The 17572-nt window shown below is 45.5% G+C and overlaps 1 protein-coding gene across 9 annotated transcripts in view; it reads left to right on the plus strand.

Annotated features, from left to right (window-relative positions):
- Window positions 1–6271, plus strand: part of ACACA (acetyl-CoA carboxylase alpha) — a 331795-nt gene extending 325524 nt beyond the window's left edge. For all 9 annotated transcript variants that reach the window (XM_054456897.2, XM_063655503.1, XM_063655506.1 and 6 more), the window contains 2 exons: window positions 2228–2364; window positions 3840–6271. In XM_054456897.2, coding sequence (XP_054312872.1) covers window positions 2228–2364; window positions 3840–3963 — 261 coding nt within the window. In that variant the 3' untranslated portion in view covers window positions 3964–6271. The remainder of the gene's footprint in view (window positions 1–2227; window positions 2365–3839) is intronic.
- Window positions 6272–17572: the final 11301 nt, after the last annotated feature.

Below are 17572 nucleotides of genomic sequence, written 5' to 3' on the forward strand. Positions count from 1 at the left end.
TCAAGCAACTGTAAAACTTGGAATGCATTGCCCTAATCCTGTCTGGGAACTTTTCAAAATGTTTAAACACCTAGCATACTCTGTGGCTGCAGGAGGGGAAGGCAGAAGAGTTTTCTCTAGAGGGTAGCTGGCTTTCCAGTGTAGTGTCTGAGCATCGTTGGAAGCAGGCATCTCGTTAGCTAATACATTACACCAATCAAGGAGAGTTATCTTAAGCCACAATTAATCTGCTCCCTGGCATATGTTGATAGGAAAGCATCATGCTGTTTCTTAATTAAAAGCAAACGGATTAAAAATGATTAATAAGAGTATTAAATATTCTCCTAAACTAAAGGCTTTGGGATTCTTGGGTAAATCTAAAAATCTTGGGGTTTTTTTTTTTTTTTCCATTCTGAAATCCAAGAAGCATTTATTGTTTTATTTTTCCTCCCCTCCACCCCAATCTTCATAAGTAGGGGTATGTGTAGAAGTCCTGAAACCATGGAGCAGAAGAGTAAATTGCCAATGATGGAAACGGAAATGTTGAAATTTAGGTGGCGATGTTTAGGAGTCCAGGGGGACCCATCCATATGTGGGGCATGCAGCAAGCTGGGTCACAAGAGTGAGTTAAAACCATGTTATGGGAAAAGCAGTGCTACCTTCTCCCTCGTGGATAGGGGCTGATGTGACACTTCCTTTCCTTAGGCGCAAAACACTTTCTCAAGGCAGTTTGGCCTTGAGAGATGCTGGGAGTCCTAACCCAGGCACAGAGAGGAGAGGCTCACTCAGGTTTGCACTGACGGGGCCACACACCCCAGCCGAAGAATTGCTGATCTGCTTATCAGTGATTAGAAACAGAACTGGGCACATTTGAGTCAGAAAAAGAAATGGACAAAGAACTAAAAGAGACATACTGCTGATCCTTAGTCCCCGGAAGCCTTCATCTTTCCAATGTAAAGAACTTAATTTTTAGAAACAGAGACGTCGATGAAATGACATACATTAAATAACCAGTCACAACTAAGTCAGCAGCTAAGTTACAGACAGGATGTGAGAGTCTGAAAAGAAACCATTATATTTGAAGGCACGAGATAGTTAGAAAATAGGCTAGTGCTCAGTTTTGTACTGCTTGAGGCCTCTTGTGATGAAAACATTTCCTCTGCAGCCCAGTAGTCACAGCTGTGGTTTTGGTGACCTTGCTTGTATACAGGCTTCTTGTAGTCACGTCTCAAACCTCAAAGCCTCAGAGTCCCTAATGTACCCACCTATTAAATTACAGCATCAAACTCATTGTCATTCTGACTTTGACTTCATTAGTGATAACAGAGAAGGATAGCGCACCTTTAAATGACGAGCTTTGTGTTTAATTACCCAAACAAAATGACATAAATATGAATGAGCCCTAATTGTGGTACTTGGTTTTCCAGAAACCATTAACAAAACGATTCCTAAATTATTTGTAAAGAAAATGAGAGGAGAAGAGAGCAAGGAGAAGGCTATTAGGCTACTAACACACTCCTGAATTATTATGTAGTCAACCACCTAGGAAATACTCAGCTAAATGATCTTGAAAAGGAGGTGAGAGGTGGTTTGTTGAGACTTTCAGGGTTATGGACGTCTTGATCCTTTCGAATACTCTCGTAGGTAATAAAATGGGGCTTAGGTTTCTGACCTGGTGGCTCTACCCTGGCAACAAGACTTCCCTCCCATCAGTTCCCCGTCTGTGCCTCATCGAAAGACAGTGGGCTCTATTTCAGGAGACTTCATCCATCCAGTGACTGCCAGGCCTCACTGGGGCTAGAGACTTATACTTTAGGCATTGTGTCTCAGTTCCTCTGAAAGCAAAACACCAAATAAACAGCCTCGCCTTCTCAATCACACTTTTACTAAGTAATTTGGGCTTTTAACTGGTTCTCTCAAATCTGTCAGGTTATTGAATTCTCTTAGCCTTTGTCAAATAGGTGGGTCCCTAGAGTCTGACAGGACAGAGTCAGGGTATGAGCACCAGAGTGCTCGGGAGAGCCCCATGGTGACTTCAGGTGTACACCTGTGTCCATAAAGGAAGAGAAGGAGAAGGGGCGCAGCTCCTGCCGCGAGGCCTACTTCCTCCTCCTGCACGATGCCGACAGTGAAGGAGAATCGTGGACACGGAGCACACTTTCGGAGTAAGCACTTCAGATCCTGCACAGTCAGAGTGTCCCGGCCTGGCCTGACCCCTGGTGTTTGACCAAGAGTCATCTGTTTGCAGGCCTATGTTTGGGACAATAATAAGGATCTGGCAGAGTGGCTAGAGAAACAGCTGACAGAGGAGGATGGTGTTCACTCGGTAATAGAGGAAAACATCAAATGCATCAGCAGAGACTACGTCCTCAAGCAAATCCGCAGGTGAGACCAATGTGGAGAACTCCGCTAGAGAAGGAGGGCTAATTTCTTTGGATTAAAAAGTTTCCAAACAAATCATGAGATGATCGCAGAAACCTTGCAATCTCTGCAGTCTCTTGCTGTTTGAGACAGCTGTAGTTGACCCACAGGTACAGATACGGCCTGAAGCCCAATTCTTTTTCAGCTACTGCTCCCCAGGGGCACTTAGTAATCTCAGCTAGATGAAGGCTGAGTTCACTGTGCCCACCTCTTAGCTCTGAATGCTGATACTCAAACTGGATGAACGACTCTGGGAGGAAAGCTGATTGTGTGTGTGGTGGTTTCCTGGGAAACCACCTCCTCACCTCCTCCAGCCAAGAGTTAGCTGTATCCTTCTAGAGGCTTCAGTCTGCTCCATAGGATCGGTGGTAGAGACTGCAGGGACATTTTTATAAAACTTTATTTGGAAACATTTCACTTACAGAAAAGTTATAAAATTAAAAACAGTACAAGGAACACCCCTATATATAACATCTGTACTCAGATTTACCTGTTACATTTTCTCTCCCTTGCTATATCACTTATGAGTGTGCCTGCCCTCCCATATGTGTATACATTTTTCCTCTTTCTGAACTACTTAAGAGTGTTACATATATCATGGCCTTTACCCCCAAATATTTCAGTGTGCATTTGCTGAGAATAGGGATACTTTTACATAACCATCATAAAATGATCCACTTTTGTAAATTTAACATTGATTAAAAACTTTTATCTGATATCTACCATCTGTAGAACATTGCTCATTTTGAGTTTGTCTGATGTCTCCCCATGATGAGATGCAGGTGAGGTGCTCTGGCCAGAACCTTCACAGGGCACCACATCTGGGGGCACATGCTGTTTATCTGCTCTTCCTCTTGTTAATTTCATCCCCTGGTCAAGATGTTGCTCCATTTCTCTACCGTATAATTATGATTTTCCCCCCTTGCACCTAATAAGTAGTCTGCGGGAAGACATTTTAAGGCCATGCAAGTATCTTGCTTTCATCAAAATTTCCCTCTGGTGCAGCCTTTACAATGAGCTTGCAAAATGATAACTTTCCAACTCCAGCACACCCTCCACAATTACCAGTCACCACTCAGTCCTCACTCCTGCCGATTCTTTTATATATTCATTATTGGTATAGACTCATGAAGTTCTATTTTTTACTGATTTATAATTCATTACTGGGCTTATTTTGATGCCCCAATTGCTGTCTTTGTGACATGCCCCCATTGTTTTTGTTTTGGGTTTAATTCCTTTTTCAACATAGCAAAATGTTTTGGGTTCATCTTGCACTACCTTGGCTGGATATTTGTAATATAGGGAAACAAATAAGGTGAGGCGTGACTAAAATGTCTGCAGTGGACGGTGCACGCATGTTTATTGGGCAGTTCTTTAGCTGTCCTGATCTAGACACTTCTGCCTCTCTTTTCTTCACCATTCTCAATCTTCCTTTCCAGCTTGGTCCAGGCCAATCCAGAGGTTGCCATGGATTCCATCATCCATATGACCCAGCACATATCACCCACTCAGCGAGCAGAAGTCGTACGGATCCTCTCCACAATGGATTCCCCTTCCACGTAGGAAGAGCTTCCTGCCTGTCCCTGCCCTGTCTCTGGAGAAAAGGGCTAGAGCTGCCTTTTAACAACTGCAACCACTGTAATGAGAAGGCACAGGAGACCCAGCACTGGAGTCAAAGTGGCATTTTACTTCCTCTCAAGTGTTTCAGGTTATGCATGATATCCTGGGATGTAAGATCACAGAATCCCCTCCAGCCCACCAGTCACACCTACCCCATTCAGTATTTATTACCCTGGCCAGGCCTAGTCCTCCACTCCCTGCACAGGACTGAGAAGGCAATGAAAGGTACAAACATGTACCATGAGGTCTTACTACCCAAAGCAGGGCTGCCCCTTCTGTCCTGACAGCCCCTTGGCCCCCCAGCATGGGGAAGCATGAGGAGTTGCCAGGCAGTGAGCAGCCCCCCTCACCCCTGGCCCCATGAGCCGCAGCCACAGGCAGCAGAGGAGGGCTAAGGAGAGGAGGAAGCCTCAAGTCCATTGTTTATTACCCCGACTCTTAGCCCAGCACACAGTAGGCACCGGAGAGGAATGATTCCGTTTAACCAACCACGGTACCTTTTATGAAGAAAAATTAGAGCATAAAATGTACTACAAGCTCCATAGGAACTCAAAGATGAGGGCAAAACTGTGAGCCAAGAAGCAGAGAAAGAAAATAGACCCAGTTATTCTTGATTTAGGGGACCTCAACCTTGGGTTCAGTCTCTGAGGACAAAGGGAAAGGTAGGTGGCCTGCCTCTCGCCTGCACATCACTGCTGGACTAGCTGTCGCATGTGGCTGGGAGCTGCAAGGCCAGTGGCGTGAGGGGCCCCAGCAGTTCCACAGGCGGTGAAGCCTGAGTTGGCAGAGGAGGAGCCAGAAGAGAACTGCCCTTTCTGCACTGGTGGAAACTAGTTATTTATGCCATGTGGAGAGCCAGTGAGATAGTCTGTTTTGAGGACTTGGAAAGTTGTTCCTATGAAGCCTGGAGCTTGGATGGTTTTGAGAGGTTAATGGTGCCTCCACAGTCACTCTTCCCTAGTTCCAGGATTACTGTCCTAGCAGCTAACGGTTCTACTCTCCCCCAGAATGTAGACAGGCAGCAGGTCTCCCCACAGCTCTGAAAGGACCCTGGTGACAGCTACACCCTCAGCACCAGGAGCTGGCCTTCCCTATGAGGGAGGCTTCCAGGAAATACAGAATCCACATGACCTTAAGATTATTTACAACTCAGTCATGGTGCTGCTGTCCTCCAGGCTTACTGGCCCCTCCTCACTGGCATCAGGGGCTTCCTCAGGTGGTGGAGAGAGTTTACTTTCAACAACTAGTTTATTCAAGAAAAGAACTTACTGATTCCCCTGTTCCTAAAGCAAGAGTGGCAGGTGATCAGGGCTGGTGTAGCATCCGGTTCCTTTAGTGCAGCTAATTGCATTTGTCACTGATGACCAAGGAGGAAATCACTAAGACGTTTGAGAAGCAGTGGTATGAATGCTCTTGGATAAGCTACAGTTCTGAGCCTTAACCCTGTAGTTTGCACACAAGAACGAGCTCCACCTTCCCTTCTTCAGGAGGAATCTGTGCGGATAGATTGGCTGGACTTGTCAATGGTTCTGGGTTGCAGGTGGGCACCGTATGGCTGGGTATGGAGCAGACAGCCCCCAGGAGTCAGAGCCTCAGCCCGGCTGCCCTGGTGGAAGGTGCGGGTGTTCAGCACCTTCAGAGAAGGGCATAAAGCAGTGGGGGACAATTCTCAGTCCAGGAAAATGCACTGACCATTGCTGGCTATTTGCTTACCTACTAAGAATTGGATTCATTTTTGACCAGATTATTCTTCTATGCTTTTTTGCAATAAATCAAATCCCACATATCTACAAGTGGTATGAAGTCCTGCACCCCCAAGGAGGCCTGTCCAGGCATCTCTTCAGAGGCAGGATGGGTTACACTCATTTACCTCCCCTCTCCCCACCAAATTATGACACAAACAAATATGTTTCCTCTCTAGAACCCTGTAATGCCTCCTCCCCATCCCCAGAGCTCCTCACCGTAGGTCTTACCCTGGACAAGGATTTTTCAAGTCGGAGGCACAGAACATGAGCAATCTGACATTCCCACAGCCCCTCACACATGCAAGGCTACTAAGGCAGGAGGAGTATAAATGATGGATATTGACCAAGACCTGCTTGGACAGAGACTGCCATATTATCTGTTCTCTTCGTTTACAAAACAGGCTTCACTTGTCTCAGAATTTGATGGACACATACCGTGATGAGCAGGAGCTTCAGATGCACTCTTTACACATTTTGTTGAAATAAACCTCTACATTTGTAGAAGAGTTACAGTTTGTCATTTCAATCCATGCCCAGCCACCTCATCTCTTGTTCTGCTTTCAGCAGGGGCTCAGTGTGGGGCAAGCCCCTCCATGGCCCTGTGACACCTAAAGCCCTTTGTCTCCTGAACGTGCATAAAGATGATGGGTAGGCAGTAAAAAGCTGGCCTTGGCCAGCCCTGTCTTGTCTTATCGGCTGAATCAAGGTCAAATTCTGAAAGGCTACAAATGCTTGGGAACCCCATGGCAGAGAGTCAGTTTTTTAGTTTCTGTTGAGTTTTTCAGGATGGGAAACTTCTTCCTGCTGAGAGCTGGATGGGAGTCCTGGCAGGAATGTCCCCTCCAAAAGAGAATGTCTTTAGAGCAGGGACAAGAAAGACCGCAGCTGTTTAGTGAGGATAACAGCTCCAAGCCTTTGAAGCCCAGAGCCCACTGTCCTCAGAAGTCCCTTCTCAGCATACAGGAAGTTGAGAGTGCTCTGATAACTCAATGTAAACCCTAGGGCCGCATGGCCCTTGTTAGAGATTTTAGAGGGAGGTTTTAGATTTTCTTTATTTAGCTATTCATGGATTTTTAACTCTGGGCACAAAAAGGCACTTGGGGCAGGAAGCTCATGATTGCGTGCCTTCAACCCTCTGCCTCAGTTTCTCTCTCTGAAAAAGCTTTCTATGGGCTGGGCATGGTAGCTCACCCCTATAATCCTAGCACTTTGGGAGGCTGAGGTGGGTGTATCATGAGATCAGGAGATTGAGACCATCCTAACACGGTGAAACCCCCGAAAAATATATAAAAAATTAGCTGGGAGCAGTGGCACACACCTGTAGTCCCAGCTACTCAGGAGGCTGAGGCAGGAGAATTGCTTGAACCTGGGAGGCAGAGGTTGCAGTGAGCTGAGATTGCACCACTGCACTCCAGCCTGGTGACGGAGCAAGATTCCGTCTCAAAAAAAAAAAAAAAAAAAAAGCTTTCTATGAATCCCTGTAATTAAGGTAGGAATAAGCACCAATTCCTGAATGTCTGCAAAGATACAGGTCACAGGAGGCAAATCCCTGCCCTTTGCTGATTATTAAACTCAATGTTGTATCTCTCTCTCTCTTTGGGATACATTGCAAAGCAAAGGGTTGCTTTTTCTAAAATGAAATAGAGTGTTAAGAAAATATCAATTTGATTCACCCTGAGCCAGATGTTCCAGAAAGGGGAGTCAGAAGGGAGATACAGGATAAAGGATCCAGGGGGAAGATTGCTACTGTTTGCCTCCCACTGCTGCTCTTCATGGGCAAGGAAGCCCAGTCTGCGTGGCAGCCTGGGCCTCTTCTTCTTTCTTCCCTCCTCCCTAAGCAGGCAGCTGAAGACAGGCCGCAGGTGTAAGCGCTCAGCCAGCACCTGTTGGTGGTTCTGAGGCGGGATTCTGCTGCTGCCTCCGGGAGCTTGCCCAATACAGTTTCTTCTGCTGGGGCGCTACACTTCCTTCACTCCTCTTTTCAACAAAAGGAAATAATAAATCCCCATTGGTCTTACTTTGGGGTAGTAAGGAAAAGACTGCACAGCGAGGGTTCTAGGATCCAGACCTAAGCCCACCTCTCTTTCCCCGGCTGAACAATAACACCGTGATGAACGCAAATGCCTAAGGACCATGGGGAGGACTGTTCACCCCTAGTACACAGGGCTCGGTGCCGGGCAGCAGGGAAAGGCCTGTAGGGAGGCACTGAGCTGAAAGGCAAACTTTCCTTCAAACCACTGGCTCCTCAGGCCCTGGGCACAAGAAAGGTAACACCTGGGCCTGCCCTGTTCCACATGGTGAGGCAGAGAGCAGCATGGGCCAGAGGGAGTGATATGGACAAATGAAGCTTATTGGCAGAGAGATGCTACCAGCTGCGGCAGGGTGGAAGCCAGGGCATTCCAGGCCGGGGCACTGGGATTTACACAGTTATTTGGGGGGGCACTGGGAAGGTTGAAGGGGAGTAGAGCAGTCACTTGGGGGAGTAATAGACAATGAACTCCCAAAAAACAAGCCGGCATCAGATATAAAGATCCTTAAATGCCAGGCCAAGGAGCAAGGGTTTGTCCTTTGGTGGTTTATGGGCACAGGAAGGCTGTGTATAAAGCTTTCAAATGCAGCTAATTGAATGAAAAGAGCACAGTCTTGAGTGCCAAGAAAACTGGGTCCAAGCTCAGCTTGATGGTGTGCAGTCCCCAAGCTGGAGGGGCACCCAGGATAGTATGCCCGGGCCACCCACAGGAGTGGGAAACAATCGGCTATTTCCAGTGCTCGAGGAATCCTGCTGTGCCTCAGGCAGCAGTCTTCCCATGCCGTTGTCTTTGTGTTGACTGGAGTTTTACCTAGGAAGTGCAGTCCTGGTCACCTCCTGCTGGCCAGTGGCTCTAATGGGTGTTGATAATAAGTGATGGGGGTAGGACATCTTTAGAAATGCAGTATCTTGGTAATAAGCAACATCTTCCAAACCATGGGGTTTCCTGTGGTTGGTGGAGGGCAGAATGATAACGGAGCCTGAGACCTTAGGAGACTTGGAGCCACACAGTGGGCTCAGCCCACTAGGAACCGCACGGAGACAGGACAGAATAGCTCAGAAGGCGCTGAGTCTGATCGCCAACATCCTGTGTCATGACTGGCCTAGAGTAATCAGGGAGGGCTGGGGGTGGGAAGAGGCAGAACCCACTGTACAAGTCCAGGCTCTGCAGCAGGAAAAAGCTCACAGAGCATTCCTGTCCCTGCAAACAGCTCCTTTCATAATCACTACAAGAACAGGGACTTTGGAATAAGCCTGAGCTGATTTCCAGTATCCAGCCTCTCACTCTTGTCCTTGAGCAAGTTCCTGCCTCCTCATCTGTGAAATGTGGACCTCAATGGGGCATTTTGAAAAATGACATTAAATTAGTTAATGTGAATCAAGTGCAGGGCATGAGCAGCAAACCCTCAGTGCAGGTCAGGTTTCTCCATGCCCTGTCTCTTTTGCTCCCAAGACTGGACACCTGTCATCACTCAGGGGCACCTTCCTCATAGGGTATTGGTGGAGAACCATCCCCCTGGCGAGGGCAGGGTCTAGGGATTGTCTCTAGGTGTTGGGTGACATGGACGCTAAGCAGAAATGCCACTGAGGAGCTGTGCAGCTGAGCCTGAAGACCGATCTCTAAGCCTGGCTGCCCTCACTTAGGGCAGGCCTTGAGCAGCTCAAGGGCGTTCTGGAGTCCTGCCTTCCCTGGGATGTGAAAGTAGAGTGTGGAACAAGAAGATCCCTAAGATCCCTTCCAGCTCTAGGCAGATTTTCATCTGGGATCATGGGTAGAGCTGAAGTCTGGATAAAAATACTCCATGCCCACTGGCATTGTCAGGAACAGCAGTAACTCAGTAGCAAACATCCAGGGAAGACCAGTGGCTCAGCTTGGCTCAAGCAATAGACCAGCAGCCTAGCTAGAGCTTTAACAGAAGCAGGAAATGAGACAGCCACAAGGGGCTTGATAAGCTCCCCGCACATCCACACAGGAGAGATCAGAGAAGGCCCAAGCTAGCCACACAGCCCTAGCTGATAGAACCTGTGGGCACATGAAGAGGAAATGCCAGAGGGCCCAGCAGAAAGTAAAAGCCAGGGAAGATTTCAAAACTCCTGAAATGTTTTAATATGCAGCCCCCACGCGCGCACACACACACACAACTTATCAGCAGAAGATAGATGCCTTGCTGGCTCAAGATACATCTGCCTAAATCATTGGCTGACCATTAGGCACAAGGGCGGCCCCTATGAAGCTAGGCTTAAAAAATAAGAAGTTTTAAAAAGAAAAACTGAGCAGAGGCTGGGTGTGGTGGCTTAATCCCTGCACTTGAGGAGGCTGAGGCGGGCGGATCACTTGAGGTCAGGAGTTCGAGACCAGCCTGGCCAACATGGTGAAACCCTGTCTCTACTAAAAATAAATTAGCTGGGTGTGGTGGTGTGCGCCTGTAATCCCAGCTATTTGGGAGGCTGCGGCAGGAAAATCGCTTGAACCCAGGAGGTAGAGTTTGCAGCGAGCCAAGATCATGCCAGTGCACTCCAGCCTGGGTGACAGAATGAGATTCCGTCTCAAAAAACAAACAAATAAACAAAAACAACTGGGCAGAAACTTAAAAACACACACACACACATTTACAGAATTAAAGGGTCAGGTAGGACAACCTTGGGCCCTTATTTAAAAAAAAAAAAAAAAGAATTGGCCAGGCATGGTGGCTCACACGTATAATCCCCAGCAATTTGGGAGGCCAGGGTGGGCGGTTCGCTTGAGTCCAAGAGTTTAAGACCAGCCTGGACAGCATGACAAAACTCCATCTCTACAAAAAATGCAAAAAAAAATTAGCCAGGTGTGGTGGCACACGCTTGTCATCCCAGCTACTTGGGAGGCTGAGGTGGAAGGATGACCTGAGCCCAGGGAGGTAGAGGCTGCAGTGAACCGTGATCACGCCACTGCACTCCAGCCTGGGTGACAGAGCAAGACCCTGTCTCAAAACAAAACAAACAAAAGCACATTCTGAATAAAATTCTGACACATGGATGAAGTGTGAAGACATTATGCTAAGTGAAATAAGCCAGACACAAAAACAGATAGTTTGATTCCACTTATATGAGGTATCCGAAATTATCAAATTCACAGAGACAGAAAGTAAAACAGTGGTTACCAGGGGTTGTGGGGAGAGGAACTTGGGAATTACTGTTTTCGTTTTTAGAGACAGGGTCTCGCTCTATTGCCCAGGCTGGAGTACAGTGGTATGATCATAGCTCACTACAGCCTCAAACTCCTGGGCTCAAGCAGTCCTCCCACCTCAGCCTCCTGAATAGCTGGGACTACAGTGCAAGCCACCACACTCAGCTAATTTAAAAAAAAAATTTTTTTTTTTTTTTTTTTGCAGAGACAGGGTCTCACTGTGTTGCCCAAGCTGATCTTGAACTCCTGGGCTCAAGCGATCTTCCTGCCTCAGCCTCCCAAAGCACTGGAATTATAGGCATGAGACACTGTAGCAGCAGGGAGTTATTGTTGAATGAGGAGAGTTTCAGTATGGGATGATGAAATGTTCTGGAGGTGGATGGTGGTGACGGTTGCACAACAATGTGAATGTCCTTAATGTCACTGAACTATACACTTAGAAACTGTTAAAATGGTAAATCATATATTTATCCCAGTTTTTGAAAAGGAAATTCTGAAAAGTTGACCAGAGGAACTACACAGATTTGGGAAGACAGAAGAATCAGTGAATGTGAAGTCATAGAGCAATAGAATTATCCAATGTGAAGAACAGAGAGGAAAAAAGAGTGAAAAATGAATAGAGCCTCACACTCCTGTGCAGCAACAGTGCGTTTACCAACATATGTGTACTGGGGGTGCCGAGAGAGAAATGGAAAAAATATCTGAAGAAATAGTGGCTGAAAAATTCCCAAATTTGATGGAAAACATGAATCTGCAGATCCAAGAAGCTCAATAAACCCCAAGTAGGATAAACGAAGATACCTACACCTAGATACCTCATGGCCAAACTGTTGAAAGATAAAGAAAAATCTTAAAGGAAGCTAGAGAAGAACAAGTTATCACTTACAGAAGAATAACAAAATAAATCACAGCTGACTTCTAATCAGAAACAATGGACCTCAGGAGGCAGTGGGGCAGTATTGTCAGAGTGCCACAAGAAGAAGAAAAATGCTGTCAAACAAGAATCCTATATCCAGCAACACTGTCCTTAAAACAAGTACAGGTGAAATAAAGACACTCCACAAAAAAAGAGAATTCATTGTTAGCAGACCAGCTTTATAAGAAATACTAAAAGCAATAATTGAGGCTGAAAAGAAATAATTCCAGATAATAATTCAAATCTACTCAAAGAAATGAAAAGGCACTGGGAAAAGGTAAACCGTACCTAGGTAAATATAAAAAACTGTGTTCTCTTTAACTTCATTAAAAGACATAAAGTTGCATTAAACAATAAGTATACCACTGTATTTTGGGGTTTATAGCATATAGAACCGTAATATGTATGACAGTCACACAAAGAAGGGGGTAAAAATGGAACAACATGAAAACCAAGTCTCTATGTGTTGCCAGTATTAAGGTAATATTAATCTCAAATATGTTGTTATGTAACCTCTAGAACAACCACTAAGTAAGTAACTTTATTTATTTATTTAGAGATGGAGTCTTGCTCTGTCAAACAGACTGGAGTGCAATGATGCAATCTCGGCTCACTGCAACCTCCGCGTCCCGGGTTCAAGCAATTCTCCTGCCTCAGCCTCCCAAGTAGCTGGGATTATAGGCGCCCACCACTATGCCCGGCTAATTTTTGTATTTTTAGTAGAGACAGGGTCTCACCATGTTGGCCAGGCTGCTCTCGAACTCCTGACCTCAGGTGATCCACCTGCCTCGGCCTCCCAAAGTGCTGGGATTAGAGGCATGAGCCACCGCACCCAGCCGAAAATAACTTTAAAATGCATAGTAAGGCTGGTAGCAGTGGCTCACACCTCTAATCCCAGCACTTTGGGAGGCTGAGGTGGGAGGATCACATGAGTCCAGGAGTTTGAGACCAGGCTGGGCAATATCGTGAGACCCTATCTCTACAAAAAAATCTTTAAAAATTGGCTAGGCATGGTGGCACATGCCTGTAGTTCCAGCTACTTGAGAGGCTGAGGTGCGAGGAGCACTGGCCCAGGAGGTTGGGGTTGCGGTGAGCTGAGATCGCGCCACTGCACTCTAGCCTGGGCAACAGAGCAAGACCCTGTCTCAACAACAAAAGGCAAAAGGCTTAAACCCATTTTTTCAAAGATGATTTATGAATGGTCAAGAAGCATATAAAAACATGCTCAGCATCGTTAATTGTTGGGGAAATGCACATTAAAACCACAACGACCCAACACTTCATACCCATTAGGATGTCTGCTATAAAAAACAAACAGAAAATAACATGTTGCAGACGATGTGGAAAAATTAGAACCCTTGTGCACTGTTGGCAGGAATAGAAAATGGTGTAGCTGCTATGCAAAAATGGTTCCTCAAAAAATTAAAAGTAGGGCCGGGCGTGGTGGCTCACACCTGTAATCCCAACACTTTGAGAGACTAAGGTGCCCAGGAGTTTGAGACCAGCTTGGGCAACACAGTGAGACCTTCATCTGTATAAAAAATTAAAAAATAAAAAATTAGCCGGGTGATGGCACATGGCTGTAGTCCCAGCTACTTGGGCGGCTGAGGTGAGAGGACTGCTTGAGCCTGGGCAACACAGCGAGACTCTGCCTCAAAAAAAACAAAAACGAAATAAAAATGAAAAATAGGAGGCTGAGGTGGGAGGACTGCTTAAGCCCAGGAGTTTGAAGTTGCAGTGAGCTATGATCAAGCCACTATGCTCTAGCCTGGGCAAGAGTGAGACCCTGTCTCAAAAAAAAAAAAAAAAAAAAAAAACCACTACATATGATCAAGCAATCTCACTTCTGGGCAGATATCCAAAAGAATTGAAAGGAGGGCCTTGAATATATATTTGCACACCCATGTTCACAGCAGCATTATTCACGATAGCCAAGAGGTGAAAGCCACCCAAATGTCCATCAAAGAATAAATTGATAAACAAAATGTGGTCTATACTTACAATGGAATATTACACGGCCTTAAAAAGGAAAGCAATCCAATCACATGCTAGAACAGGAATAAACCTTGAGGACATTCTGTTAAGTGGAATAAGCCACTTGCAAAAAGACAAATACTGTAGGATTCCACTTATATGAGGTATTTAAAGTAGTCGAATTCTGCTGGGTGCAGTGGCTCATGCCTGTAATCCCAGCACTCTGGGAGGCCAAGGTGGGTGGATCACTTGAGGTCAGGAGTTCGAGACCAGCCTGGCCAACACGGTGAAACCCCATCTCTACTAAAAATACAAATGTTAGCTGAGCATGGTGGTGCACACCTGTAATCCCAGCTACTCGGGAAGCTGAGGCAGGAGAATCGCTTGAGCCCAGGATGCGGAGGTTGCAGTGAGCCGAGATCGCATCATTGCACTCCAGTCTGGGTGACAGAAACTCTGTCTCAAAAAAATAAATAAATAAAAAATAAAGTAGTCAAATTCATAGAAACTGAAAGAAGAATGGTGGTTGCCAGGGGTTGGAGTGAGGGGTAAACTGGGAATTGTTAAATGGGTATAAAGTTTCAGTTTTGTGGGGTAAGAATTTCTGGAAATCTGTTGCAGGACAATGTAAATATACTTAACACTATTGCATTGTACACTTAAACATGGTTAAGATGGTAAGTTTTATGTTTTTTTAGCCACAATTTAACATGTATGTATGTAAATATATATATATATATTAAAAACAACACTGGGGCTGGGTGTGGTGGCACACATCTGTAACCCCAGCATTCTTGAAGCCAGAAGTTTGAGACCAGCCTGAGCAACAAAGTGAGACCCAGTCTCCAGAAAAATTAAAAAAAAAAATAGACTACAGGTGGCATACACCTGTAGTCCCAGCTACTCAGGAGGATCTCTTGAGCCCAGGAGTTCAAGGCTGCAGTGAGCTGTACATCACTGCTCTCCAGCCTGCAGGATAGGGTAAGACCTTGTCTCTAAAAAACACAAAAGCAAGCAGTAAAGGAAAAACAAATGAACCCTTATCAATAATTACATTAAATTTGAAAGGATTAAACACTCCAATCAAAAGATAGACTGTCAGATTAGGTGAAAAAATCTAGGCTCGGTGTGGTGGCTCTTGCCTGTAATCCCAGCACTTTGGGAGGCTGAGACAGGCAGATTGCTTGAGTCCAGGAGTTTGAGACCAGCCTGGGCAACATAGGGAGACCTCATCTCTACAAAAAATTAAAATACAAAAAATTAGCCAGGCATGGTGTCATGCACCTGTAGTCCCAGCTACTCGGGAGGCTGAGGAGGGACAATCATCCAAGCCCTGGAGGCTGAGGCTGCAGTGGGCCTAAATCACACCACTGCACTCCAGCCTGAGTGACAGAGTGAGGCCCTGTCTCAAAAATAATAATTAAAAATTTTAAAAAATAAACAAAATGCCTGTTACTCCTGCCTCAGCCTCCCAAGTAGCTGGAACTACAGGTGTGTACCACCACACCTGGCTAATTTTTTTAATTTTGTGGAAGCTGGGTCTTAAGTCTTTAAGAAAAACACTTTAGATTCAAAGACACAAGTGGGTAAAAGTATAAAAACACCATCTACTATGCAAACAGTAACCATAAGAGTTGGAGTGGCTACATTAATATCAATATCTATATCTATCTATATATATATAATGTCATTAGAGACAAAAATAAACATTTATTATGCTAAAAGAATCAGTTTGTCAGGAAGCTATAACCATTATAAATGTATACATATTTAACAACAGAGCCCCAAAATACAGAAAGCAAAAATTGAAAGAATAAAAAGGAGAAATAGACAATTCAACAATAACAGGTCTGGATCTGGATCAATGAATAGATCCCCCAAAAAACAGAGAAGAAAAAAGAGGAGAATAAACTAAACCCAAAGCAAGAAGAATAAGGGAAAACATAAAGGTCGAAGTGGAAACTAGTCAAAGAGAAAACAGTAAACAACAGAGAAAAGTCAACAGAAACTTAAAGTTAGCTCTTTGAAAAAAATCAGGCTGGGCCCAGTGGCTCACACTTGCAATCCCAGCACTTTGGGAGGCCGAGTTGGGTGGATCAAGAGGTCAAGAGATCGAGACCATCCTGGCCAACATGGTGAAACTCCGTCTCTACTAAAAATACAAAAATTAGCCAGGCGTGGTGGTGGGCGCCTGTAATCCCAGCTACTTGGGAGGCTGAGGCAGGAGAATCACTTGAACCCGGGAGGCGGAGGTTGCTGTGAGCCAAGATCGCACCACTGTACTCCAGCCTGGGGATAGAGTAAGACTCCATCTAAAAAAAAAAAAAGAAAAAAAAAGAAAAAACCAATAAAATTGACAAGAAGAAAAGAGAAACAACACAAATTTCCAAAATCAGGAATCAAAGAGGGGACATTGCTAGTGGCTCTACCAAAATTAAGATTATAAAGAAATATTATGAGCAACTTTACGCCAAGAAATTAGACTTAGGTAAAATGAACACATTCTTAGAAAGACACAAATTTACCAAAACTGACTTGAGAAGAAACACACAATCCAAATAGACCTATAACAAATAAAGAAATTAGTCACTAAAAACCCTCCCACAGGCCAGGCGCGGTGGCTCACACCTGTAATCCCAGCACAGTGGGAGGCTGAGGTGGGGGAATCACCTGAGGTCAGGAGTTCAAGACCATCCTGGCCAACATGGTGAATCCAGCCTGTCTATGCTAAAAATACAAAAATTAGCCAGGTATGTTGGCGCACAACAGTAATCCCAGCTACTCGGGAGGCTCAGGCAGGAGAATGGCTTAAACCCAGGAGGCGGAGGTTGTGATGAGCCGAGATCATGCCACTGCAATCCAGCCTGGGCAAGAAAGCGAGACTCAGTCTTAAAAAAAAAAAAAAATTCCCACAAAGTAAAGCCCCAGTCCCAGAAAGCTTCACTGGTAAATGCTCTGTCAAATATTTAAAGAAGAAATAACACGGCCAGGTGCGGTGGCTCACGCCTGTAATCCCAGCACTTTGGGAGGCCAAGGAGGGCAGATCACAAGGTTAGGAGTTCAAGACCAGCCTGGCCAACAAGGGGAAACCCTGTCTCTACTAAAAATACAAAAATTAGCCGGGTGTGGTGGTGGGTGCCTGTAATCCCAGCTACTTGGGAGACTGAGGCAGGAGAATTGCTTGAACCCAGGAGGTGGAGGTTGTAGTGAGCTGAGATCATGCCACTGCACTCCAGCCTGCGTGACAGAGCAAGACTTCATATTGAAAAAAAAAAAAGAAATAATACTGGTCCTTCTCAAACTCTCTTAGAAAACAGAAGGAACACTTTCCAACTCATTCTACAAGGCCAGTATTATCCTGATACCAAAGCCAAAGACATCACAAGAAAACTACAGGCCAGTATCCCTTGTGAACACAGGATGCAAAAATCCTTAGCAAATATTAACTAACTGAGCCAGGTGCGGTGGCATGCATGTAGTCCCAGCTACTTGGACAGCTGAGGCAGGAAGACTGTTTGAGCCCAGGATTTTGAGGCTGTAGTATGCCATGAGCATATCCTTAAATAGCCAGTGCACCCCAGCCTGGGCAACGTGGCAAGACTCCATCTCTTAAAAAAAAGAATTAGCAAACTGAATCCAGCAACACACACCCACACTTTTTTTTTTTTTTGAGATGAGGTTCTCACTCTGTCATCCAGGCTGGAGTGCAATGGCATGATCACAGC

This window comes from Pongo pygmaeus, chromosome 19 (genome assembly GCF_028885625.2).
Source record: "Pongo pygmaeus isolate AG05252 chromosome 19, NHGRI_mPonPyg2-v2.0_pri, whole genome shotgun sequence".
NCBI lineage: Eukaryota > Metazoa > Chordata > Mammalia > Primates > Hominidae > Pongo > Pongo pygmaeus.